Genomic DNA, 11,908 nt, shown 5'->3' on the forward strand with positions numbered 1-11,908 from the left:
TAGGAGGAGAGAATGAACTTCTCAAAGTTTTCCTCTGACTTCCACATGCGAATCATGGCTCATGCTCCCACATGTATATACACACATATATACATGAACAAATGAATACATAGATTTTTTTTTAAAGAAGTCAGTAGTTTGTACACCTAGTATGATTATCAATTCAGGGAGATATTAGAGATGTTAAGACCATCAGGAAACTAGATGATGGGGAACTGGTCATGTCTTGCTTTCTGCCAAAAGACTGTTTCCTATTGACAAAAGGGATACATTACATTACAGAAGAGAGCTGCCTGTTATCTCATGAACTCAAGTGATCAAACTCAGCCAAACTATATAAGAAGTTCTAGGCCAGTTGGGACTACAGGAAGACCCTGTCTCAAACCAAAACCACACCAGGAATAGTGGCAACTTCCTTTTACCCCAGCATTAGGGGCAGAGGACAGCCTGGTCTACATAAGTGAGTTCTAGGCTGGTTGGGGCTACAGGAGACCCTGCCTGAAAAAAATAAACAAAACTAAACACAAACAAAAAACAAAGTTACATTTCTGATTTAAATTTAATATTAGTGTTTTAATTTGGCTACTTTTAGTACCTTTTATTTTTTAATTATTTTATTTTATGTGTATGAGTGTATTGCCTGCATGTATGTAAGTGCACCTGTATCATGCAATTCCTGCTGAGGACAGAAGAGGGCATCAGATTCCTCTGGAACTGGAGTTAAGGACAGTTGTTAGTCACCATGTGGGTGCTGACAATCCAACCCAGGTTCTCTGCAAGAGCAGCCAGTGCTCTTAACTGCTGAGTCATCACTCCAGCCCCTTAGTATCTTTTTATTTTTTATTTATTTATTTATTTATTTTTTGGTCTCTCTTTTTTTTTTTTGAGTCAGGGTCTCCCTATAGCCCCTTTTTAAACATTAAAAAATCTTGGTTTCTAATTACACTAATGTAATTATTGATGTATTTTATCCAGTAATATATGCACTGTAGCTTCAAATAACACAGTATGACTTATCAATAAAACCACTAAATGCCATTTTTAAAAAAGGGTAATACTTCCTTTCCTTTTTGAGTCCGGGTTGATCTCAAACTTGCTATGTAGCCACAGCTGTCTTTGGAATTCCTGATTTTCCTGCTTCTACCTCCCAAGTGTTCAGACTACAGGCATGTACCACCTTGTCCAGCATGCATACTTCAAAGCTATCCAAAATAAAACACCGAGTCTAGATTGTAGCTGGCACACAGTAGGCACTTGATAAATGTTTAAACACATAAATAATATCATAAATACTTTCTAACATGACCTTGCAATCTGGGGCCCTTATAGCTTTGGAAATAAGGAAAGTCACAGAATTGAAAATGGCACATCTTTTTAGGTATAAATTGTTAAAAGCTTTCAGGTCACTTTTTAATCTTATTTTATTTTTTAGAAAGAGACATCCTGCAGCCCCAGCTGTCCTAGAACTCACTACACAGACCAGGCTGTCCTCAACCTCACAGAGATCTGCCTGCCTCTGCCTCCTGAGTACTAGGATTAAAGCAGTGCATCACTAGGTCAGGCTTGGTTCACATTCTTTTAAAAAGGCAGGAGGATCAGGAGTTTAACGTTTAAAGCCATTTTCTGCTACACAGCAGTGTCAGAGTTCAAGGCCATCCAGGGCTATACGAGAACCAACCAACCAAGCAACTAAACAAACAGTAACAGAAGTCTCCAAAAAAGGGGGGGGGGGGTAAGCTATGAATATGGAAGAAACTACCAATTGTTAACATCTGTAGCGGTGGTTTAATTCTTTATAAAGCAATTTTCACATTATCTTCTTCCCACTTCCTCTCCATTAGTACAGGCAGCAGAGATTATCAACATCCTCTTTTTAAAGATTAGGAAACTGAGTTTACTAAATGTACGCTAAGGGACTCCTGGGAATGGGCATGGGGATTGTCGCCATTAAAAAAAAATTATTGGTACTTATTAAGACATAAAGTCTCCCCGTTGTGTGTGTGCACACGGTGGGAGGAGTGCGAGGGATCAAATCTAAGGTTCCTACCATACAAAACCGGAACTCTACCACCAAACACATCTCCAAGCCTCCAAATGAAGTTTCTATTAAACTTTATTGTAACAGAAGTCATGGCTTTCAGTAAACGAAACTCAGCTGTGGATTTGTAGCTAAGGAACAGAGTGAGAAAGAGTCAGTGGATGGAAAATTACTAAGAGGGCATCAACAGCAGGGGGATTCTTGTTAAAGGCAGACCAAGGATTTATCCATCAAAGGTAGGACGCTGAATTTGTTCAGATATTAAATATTAAATGCCAAGAATGATCTGATTATCAAGGGTAGATGACTTAGGATTCCTGGTAAAACTAGGCTCAGCTACAACCACAGGAAGGCCAAGGTGCAGGCCTAGAACAGAAGTAACCCAACTTTAAAGTGTGGTCAAGGAGCGTCAGTCGCTGTCCACCCATTCTCATGGAAGCAGAGGGGTGGCAGGCGGCCGCAGCTGGAATCATGGGTAGAGGGGCTAGCTCTCCTTTAAAACAAAGATGGTCCAGCAGTAAGAGCAGAGGAGGCCGAGTTCAGAGACCATCTGTGGAAAACACCATCCGAGCAAGGCTCCAAATCTCTGCAACACGCCCCGCCCGGTCAGCCGGCGCCCAACTTCAGGGCAGGCTCCGCAGGTCGGGGGCGGGGCTGGCGGCGCTGATTGGCTGTCCGTCCTGGCCTGGGCTTTCCCCGGCTCCGCCTCCTCCTCCTCCGCCGCTGCGCGCTACCTCGGCCGACGAGACCGCGCGCTGGCCCTAGCGGCGCGGCTGGGCAGGAGGGGCTGAGCCCTCGTTTCTCCTCCCTACGGGTCCTCAGCCTTAAAGTCCGAGTCCACACGCCCCGCCTGTTGGAGAGGGCGCCAGGGAGCGGACGGCGAGCGGCCGCGGCCAGCCAGCGCTGACAGATTGGCGCCTGAGGCGACAAAGCTGTGGCGACTGGCCTTCGAGTGTTTGCCGGGTACGGGGGGCAGTGAGGCGACGGGTCCCGGGCGCCGTCTGCCCGCCAACGTTGCCCCCCCTATCCCGGAGGAGCCGCCGCTCGGAGCCGCCTCCATCACAGGGCGGGAGGCTCCAGAGAATCGGGTACCTGGACCATCCGAGGCCGAGACCATGTTTGACAGGACGCGGCTGCCGTACGTGGCCCTCGATGTGCTGTGTGTGTTGCTGGGTACGTAGGCGTTGCGGCCCGGGGTGGGGGGCTGGGCGTGCGGCACGGGGGTCTTTGGGTGGGGACTGCGGCGGAGCGGAGTGGGGTGGGTGTGCCCGGCGCACGCGCGCCACCGCCGCCGCGGGGTGAGTTTGGGGAGCAGCTTGCGCAGCCCGGGGACCTCCGCTTTTGCAGCCTGCACCTCGGCTCCCGCGTGGCCTCCCCTGCCTGCCTGCCCGCCCGCCCTGCGGGTGCGCTGACCCCAGTCCTGCTTGGACGTCCTGCACGCCTCTGCTCCTGTCTTCTGTTTCCCGGTCCACTGTGCCAGGCAGAGTGGGCCCCTCCCTCTCCAGCGTCCAGAGAATCCTGGTCACTGGCTCATCAAGTTCTGCAGCGAAACTGGGGGTTTGGTGCACCCGGGCTTCCAAGGAGCAGGCGCCAGTACCCGGTTTATCATTCTTGTGAAAAGCACTTTGAATTTTTCGACTATAAAAGGCTAGAAGGTTCCTAATTAGAAGGTGTTGCCAGGTTGTAAATTGTCAGGTTGCAGATGGGGATGAGGATGCCAGGTTTCTGCCCTGTGAGGTCCGAGGAAACTTGCTTTTTCCCCCCCGCAGGAGTGTTTCCCAGACCTGCTGTTTACTTCTTGCGCAGCCCTGGCCATCATGTGGCTTTCTGTCTTCTGTGACAGCCCAGCCGGGAGCACTGGACAATTCTTAGGCTGCAGCATCGTTTTCCTCATTGGAAGACTGCAGTTCTGGGGTTGCTGGTTGCCAGGCGTTTATTCTTTTTCACAAAAAAGAATAAGAATCATCTGGATAAAGGACAGGCGTTCGAAGGAGTGGCTTTCACCTTTTTTATGCATTGTGTCAGGCAGTTATGTTGTGAGCTATTTATGTTAGGGAAAACAAGAATACCTGGGGTTAGAGGCCCGGGTGGTGAGACTCTTGTTTAAGTAATCTGAGCAGTCCTGGCAAGTTCTCAGGGTGATGGGGTGGCTTTAACATCCAGGATCCAAGTCTGCATAATGACTTCTCAGAGTTAGGAAATATCCCGGGGTTTTAATCTTGCAGTTCTTGATTATTCCTCTCTCTTGCTTCCAACCTTACTGTTTAGGTGCCTGCAATCTTACCAAGTTCCAATAAAGTCTGTCTGTTCTTTAGAAATGCATTTTCTTAAGGGATAGTTCCTTTTGTTATCTATGAACCTTTGTTATTTACCAGGACACTTTGTAGCTCCACAGTAAACCTTAGGAATTAAGTTTAAGAGAGGGGGATACAGGTTTAGAACAGTCTTTAGACAGGGAGTAGTGGTTAGTAACCAAGGCATTTGTGAGGTGGAGGCAGGAAGATTTTGAGCTCAAGCCCAGTCTGGCCTACAAATGGATACTCTGTCTCAATAAACAGAAATAGTTTATAGAAACAGGTTTTCCGATTCCAGGGCATATTGATTATTTTTAAATTATTGCTTTAAAAATTTATGACCTTCCTCCCCTCTTGTCCCTCCCTCCCTCCTGTCTTCCTTCCTTCCCTCCCTCCTTCCTTCATTCCCTCCCTTCCCCCTTCCTCCCTTCTTTTCATCCCTCCTTCCCTCCCTTCCTCCCTTCTTCCTTTCCTCCCTCCCTCCCTTTCTTTCACTTGAGACAGAGTCTTGCTGTATAGCCCAGGCTGGTTTGGAACTTGTGACATTCCTGCACAATCTCCAGAGTGTTGGGAATATAGCCATGTTCTACCATGTCTGGCTAAATTATGTTGTTGTTTTCTTATGGACCAACACTGATTAGGCAGACTGAAACATAATAATTACTCTTAGGTAGTTGAAGATAATGTTATTAATACAAAACCATATGGTAGATCTATGATTTAAAATCATGTGTGAGATAGATGTCATGGCTCATGATTGTAACCCAGCACTGAGGAGGCTAAGGCAGGAGGATTGTCATACATTCTAGGCTAGCCTGGGATATATAATTCTCGACTACCCTAGACTGCAGAATAAAACCCTGTCTCAAACAAATTGACAAAGATCCTATACAGTGGGGGAACTTATGTGCAGTGCAACTATATAAATTCTCATGGCCTATATTTTCAACATGATCCATCTGCTGTTTCCTTTTTCCCTATTGCATTTAGAGAAGTTTTATTGCTTCATTTTCCTCACAATGTCAGGAATATGTTGGCCTTAATGCATTGACAATATTTACAATGTCTCCTCCCTTTAGGTTTTCTGAAGCAGGATGTTTGTAGCCCAGGCTGTCCTAGAACTTACTGTGTAGCACAGGCTGCCACAATGTCTTTAGTGATTTTGGAAAAAAAAAACTTTCTTTGGTACTTTACACAATAAGTTTTTTTTTTTTTTAAAGTTGATCTGTTTGAAACTTGTTTTTATCTGTTTATGTATTACTGAAGTTTTTCTGGTGCTACTGATGAAGTTTCTTTTAAAGTAATTCAGTATATTATTAATATAAGCCAAATTTTCCTTTTCCTAAATAGAAAGTAACTGACTTATTTTAACTAGATATATGCTAAATGACATTAGATTTAACACCAACTCTCTCACAAATCACAACAAAAGAGAATAGAGATACAAATGATACAGAACTTTAGACAGAACTTTTGGAAGACAGATTTTTATAGTAAACTTATCTTTTTAGTAGAGTCTAAAGTTCATATTAAAGTTTGAGTTTTATTTACTTTAATGTTTGAGTTTTTTCACTTTACCAAGATTGGCAGCCTAAAATAGTGCTAGCTTAAAGAGGCTTGAGCTTTTTCTTTTTTCCTTTTTCTGTGGAGTATCTACAGGTAAGAGTTGACTACACTGGTAAAAAGATGACTAAGTACTTCATAAATATAGGTTATACGAAAGTGATTCATAATTACAATGTGAATAGGCTCCATGTTCTGTTAATGACTGCTGTAACATCATTCTCTGTACTTGTTTTCATATGATGAGGTTACATGATTTTGTTACATAAGTACTTTATAATTCCAAGGGTGAGATCTTTTGAAGTGATCAGTAGACAGGACATGATGTATGTGTATGTTTGTTTCTGTCTCTAACCTATCTCCATGAATTCCTCTATATACATACCTAAATTATTAGCTCCTTCAGTGAATCTGGAAAATTCTTGAAGAAAGAAAGAGAAAGTTGAGAGATAATATATGCTTTACCCCTCTGAAATTAAATGCAGTCTTATTGTCTTGCTCTGTTTTTTTTTTTTTATTGGAGTTTCTGTGACTGTGAAAAGATCTGTGCACAGTTGCCTGAGCATATGAGAAAGACTACTATATAGACAACAGAGAGCTGCTCTAAAAGTGGCTGTTTTGCCTAATGTATTATACTATGTCCTGACTATAACTCGATGTTTAATTACTAAGGGTCATTCTGTGTTTTAACCACCATGAATTGATTCAGCACACATTGAAGAGTGACTGCACTTTGATAGGGTGCTGGGGATATAAGAGGAACAGGGCAGCCCTTGCCCTTAAGGAGCTCAGTCTAATGAGGGAGAAACAAACAAGAGGTTATAGTACATCATGGTAAGTCCACTAGTGCTGCTGATACGGAATAGGTGTCCTTTGACCACAGAGAGGGACCGTGCCTTAATCTGTACCAGCATAGAGAAATGGCTCATCTGTTTACTCTTAGAGATACAGAAATGCCAGAAGTTGCCTAGCATTTCTTACTCTTAGAATCTTTATCTACCCATTCTTCATCTTGATCTAGGGGAGAAGAAACTCAAGTAAGTATCTGTGTTCTTGATTTATTGGTAGGCAGTCCCATGATGCCTAGAAGATTTAGGAAGAAGTGGCAAAGCCTTCCTTTTGTGTGCCTGTATTTTGCTGGGCAGCAGTCCTTTTAGAATACCTTTCTGTGCTACATTGACCTTAAACAGAAATGATCATGGCTTCCTGACGTTGTACCTGAAGATATGTCTCCTACTGCCTTTTCCAATTCCTTCCTGTGCCTTCCAAAATCATTCCTCCATTAAATTCTCTTGACTATATGGTTTCAGTGTGCTGATTGTATTGTTTTGCCCTTTTTGTGTATCTATGATAATAACAATCAGTGTCCAAAACAGGATTGAGATACCTTCCTTTTCTGCACTGAATACCAGTTACAATTCTCTTTAGTAGCATGTGCAACAGGAGGGCTTTGGCTTGAGTTGGCTTTATTGGGAGAATTATGGTTTCCTTACCATGCTCCAAAAGTGGAATCACCATTATGTTAAATGTGGTGGTTGTAGAATCCTTGCTACTTGTTATCTAAATACTGGTATCCCCTGTCATCATCCTTCCACCCTGTTAGTACACCCCCTAATGAGTCGTCCCTTTGTTAAGTCTCAGCATGTGTCTCTCTAAGAGGGGGGAAAAAAGATATTGTGGAAATATTTTCACTTCATAGTCTCCAGCATTTTGTGTCTTCCTTTCCTCTCAAAACTGATTTGTTCATTCACTTTTTAAATACATTTGTTGACAGCTTAATAGGTACTAACTGCAATTAAGGAAATTTCTTTTGCTTCTGATGAAAGTTTGCTGGTTTTCTTTCTTTAATTTTTCTCATTGTTACCAGTGACAGAAAGAGGGAAGGAATCTCAAAAAAATTTCTCAGACTGCTTATTCTTGGGTCAGATTAAGATCTTGCTGAAAAATCTTGTTCTTACTTTTGGATGGGTAGTTTGGAATAAAAATAGAGACCTTAGCCGGGCGTGGTGGTGCACGCCTTTAATCCCAGCACTTGGGAGGCAGAGGCAGGTGGATCTCTGAGTTCAAGGCCAGCCTGGTCTACATAGTGAGTTCCAGGACAGCTAGGGCTACAGAGAGACACTGTCTCAAAAAGCCCCCCCCCCCAAAAAAAAAGAAAAAAAAAAAGTAGAGACCTAGAGGGAATTGTTACCCTTTGGTAGCAGTTGGGTTGAGTTTAACATAAATCTGCTGTGTTTGGAATAGAGTATGTAAATGTTCAGAAACTATATATATATATATATATATATTTAATTTTGTGTGTATGCGTTTATTGCCTGCACATAGGTAAGTGCCCCCATGTGTTGTTCAGAGGTCAGAAGAGGCTGTCGGATCCCCTGGGACTGGAGTTATGGACAGTTGTTAGCTGCCATGTGGGTGCTGGGATTTGAACCCAGGTCTTCTGCAAGAGGAACCAGTGTTCTTAACTGCTGAGCCATCTCTCCAGCTCCCCCCATATTTATTTTATGAAATGTAAATTCTTCCTTTATATTCTCTTTGAATTATATCCTTTTGGAGAGTCAAAGACATACTCTGAGTCTTATTTATTCCTTTTTGACTGTACTTTACCAGAGTTTTTGAGATGTTAGTTTGGGGTATTCTGATTCTTTTGGGCAAGAAATTGAAGTTTTACTATTTAAGTATTAAGTTAATATTCACTCTACTGAAAGAAGAAGTACACAAGTGAGGAAATGCTCAGATTTTAGGTGTACAAGTCAGCATAGCATGTAGTTTCAGTTTTTGTGGAAAGGAGTTTGAATTAATGTGTGTGTGTGTGTGTGTGACATGAAGGCAGAGTTCAGAAAACCACTTTAGGTAAATTCTGGGGATTTAACTCGGGACATCAGTTCAAACATCAGGTCTGCTGAGCCATCTCACCAGCATTTGAGATGGAAAAGTAATTTGTATAGTAAGCTGACTAGGGATTGTATAAATACTGTTTTGTCTTTTTCTTATTTTCTTTTTTAAAAAAGCACTTACAGGGATTATGGATGTTGTAAGCTTTCTTGCCTTCTCTTACATTCTTGTTTTCTCCTTTTTTTCAGATTTTTAAATTTTTACAAACATGGTCTCAGTAGGTTTTTGGACTAACCCATATAATATCTCTACATGAGTCCATGTATATAGCTGAAGGTTGCATAACAAGAAACAATGCTGCACAGGAGAAACCTCCCTTTGAGTTGTTGAGTAGTCCAAGAGACTCCCAAAATTTCACAGGCTATAGCCACAGCCCTTGATTGCCTCCCAGAACTTGAAGGTAAGACCGTGTTGGTGAAAACAGGACACACTTTGGACATAGGATTTGGAGCAGTGGAGCTGGAACTGACTTGAAATCCACCTCCCCTGAAGGCTAGCTCTCATAGGTTTGGAGAGCATTATGCAGACTACTAAGGGAGAACAATTGATGGTCCACCACCAGCTTCAAGACCACAACAATGACTGGCACAGCAAACTATATTGGGGCAGTAGTGGCAATTGTATCTTGGAGGCAATCAACAGCTACCTAATTGGACTTAAAAGTCTACTCAATGTTAGAAAAGTCATGTGTGGTTCTGTAAACATAGCCAAATACGCATAACTGGAAAGGTCATAGATCTTAGAGAAAACCTGAAGGCTGTCACATCCCTAGGCAAATGTGATTTTTTACTATGTGCAAAATATGGCTCCTTTTATTTACAGGCAAGTATCCCAGTCACCACTCATCAAGGAAGCTTCTTTTGCAACAGAGATTATTACAGAGTTCCACAACTGGTCATACACAGAGATTGTCTGTGAATTGCCTAATCCTAAGTGACACATCTACAATGGAACCTCTACACCTAAGGCTCATGGAACATAGAACAAGGGTAGAGAGAACACTAATACTTCTCTCAACTCTCATCAATGAAGCTCCCTCATGCAACAGAGGGCAATGAACACAAAAGGACACAAATGGTCAAAGTGGAGAGAATAAGAGTCTGGGTCCTTCACAGGACTCCTGTATTTAACTCCACCTATCCAAGGTTCAGGGACCATTGCTGAAGAGGGAGTGGAAAGATTGTAAGAGCCAGGAAGGACGTGAACGACCATATGGAAACAGAGTCCTACAGGCTCCTGGGACCTTGCACATATGAACCTACAGCAATGGTGCCAGCATGCACGAGACCCATGCAAACTCAAGCAGACAAAAACCCATCACAGAACTGTGGAAATGGGCAACAGGTCTCAATCTTAGCCAAAAAACTATAGGGCAGCTGATTACTGCTAGGTGATTAAGAGCTGATCTTAAAGGGAGAGACTCTAGATAGGCTGACTAGACCTCAGTGGATGAACTTGCACTGAGGCACATCTAGGGGCACTAACTTAACTCAGTAGTCCTTAACACAAATGACAGAATGCATGAATTCTAGTGGGGGGGCTATGGGAGGGTGCCAGTGAGGAAGGAGAAATAATGATGGTTAAGATGTTCAGTATGAAATACACAAAAATTCAATAAAAAACTTAAAGAACAACAAAAAGAAAAAACATGGTCTCATGTAATGCAGGCTGGCTTTGAACTTGCTAGATGAAGATGATCTTGAACTTCTGATCCTACTGCCTCTATCTCTTGAGTTCTGGCATTACAGGAGTGTACCACCACCTCTGGCATTATGAAGTGTGGGGAATCAGCCTAGGGCTTCCTACATGCCAGAAAGCACTCTGTCAACTGAGTTGCACCCTCAGCCCCTGTCTTTCTACTATTAATTTTTTTTCAGTCCTACCTACTTCTTTTCCTCCCTCCTGTTTTTTCCTTTCGACCATTAGATTTAAAGTTTAGATGGCTTAGGCGAGGGTTTTTGTTTGTTTTTTTCTTACCTGAAACTAGTATAACATTGAGAATGACTTGCTCTTTAAAATCTGTAGATCTTTCTTTAAAACATTAGAGACATTCTAAAGTGGATTTTGGACCAAGACTTCCTAGATTCAAATTCCAGCTCTTTACCTTATTAACTCGGAAACTTTGGGAATGTTCTCTTTGTACCTCTTGTTTCCTCAGCCCTGTAATGGTAAAAGTACCTACTTATTACTTCCTTTTTTTGTGAAATGTAAATGTATCAACATGTAAATTACTTAGAGAAGTGCTTTGCACTTACTATATATGTTAAGTAAAATAATCCTTTATAGCTGTACCTGTATATATGTACATATGCAGTTACTACCTTTAGCATAATAATTAGTAGAAACAATATCAATATCAATTTAATGCAGGTATTAAAACATTTCCCATGAGAGCTTATGGAATGCCTTTGAAGTCTAGTGTTTTATCAGCCATGTATAAAAACCACATATGTGTAGTGGTAACTCCAGGCAAGGTAGAAATTGATCTGTGTAGTTCTGTGGTAGTGTATAATTGAATAAATGAAAAAAACTTACTGTATACAATGATAAGTTGTGAATTTCACCTTGTCCTCAAGAAAAATAATTAATTACACTTTCACTGTTTTTTATTGTCTTAAGTCTTTGGAATACTTTTATTTTCATTTTAAAAATATTATTTTTATTTTATATGTATGAGTGTATTGCCTGCATGTATATAAGTACACCTATGTCATGCAATGCCTGAGGAGGTCAGAAGAGGGCATTGGATTCCCCTGCAACTGGTGTTAGGACGGTTGTTGGCTGCCATGTGGGTGCTGGGAATTGAACCTAGGTCCTCTGTAAGAGCAGCCAGTGCTCCTAACAGCTGAGCCATCTCACTAGCCCCTTAATTTAAAAAATTTTATAATGTGGATGCTAGAGATTAAACTCAGGTCCTCATGCTTGCAAGACAAGCAGGCTAGCACTTTACTGAACTATTCCCCAAGTCCTCCTTCTTTCTCCCATTCATTCTCTCCTCTTCTCTCTTTCATCTGTTCTGTGCCTTCTTCCCTTCCTTCCCTTCCCTCCTTTCCCTCCCTTCCCTCCCTTCCCTCCCGTCCTCCCTCCCTTCCCTCCCTCCCCTCCCTCCCCTCCCTTC

At 42.3% G+C, this 11,908-nt stretch overlaps 1 protein-coding gene across 2 annotated transcripts in view; it reads left to right on the top strand.

The window, feature by feature from the left end:
* Positions 1-2,789: 2,789 nt before the first annotated feature.
* Positions 2,790-11,908, top strand: part of Plpp1 (phospholipid phosphatase 1) — a 77,214-nt gene continuing 68,095 nt past the window's right edge. Inside the window, exon 1 of one of the 2 annotated variants that reach the window (XM_008840388.3) lies at positions 2,790-3,211. In XM_008840388.3, coding sequence (XP_008838610.1) covers positions 3,154-3,211 — 58 coding nt within the window. In that variant the 5' untranslated portion in view covers positions 2,790-3,153. The remainder of the gene's footprint in view (positions 3,212-11,908) is intronic. The other variant, XM_008840389.3, reaches the window with a different exon arrangement.

The sequence above is a fragment of the Nannospalax galili genome, unplaced genomic scaffold (assembly GCF_000622305.1).
Source record: "Nannospalax galili isolate Female #2095 unplaced genomic scaffold, S.galili_v1.0 scaffold339, whole genome shotgun sequence".
NCBI classification, from domain to species: Eukaryota; Metazoa; Chordata; class Mammalia; order Rodentia; family Spalacidae; genus Nannospalax; species Nannospalax galili.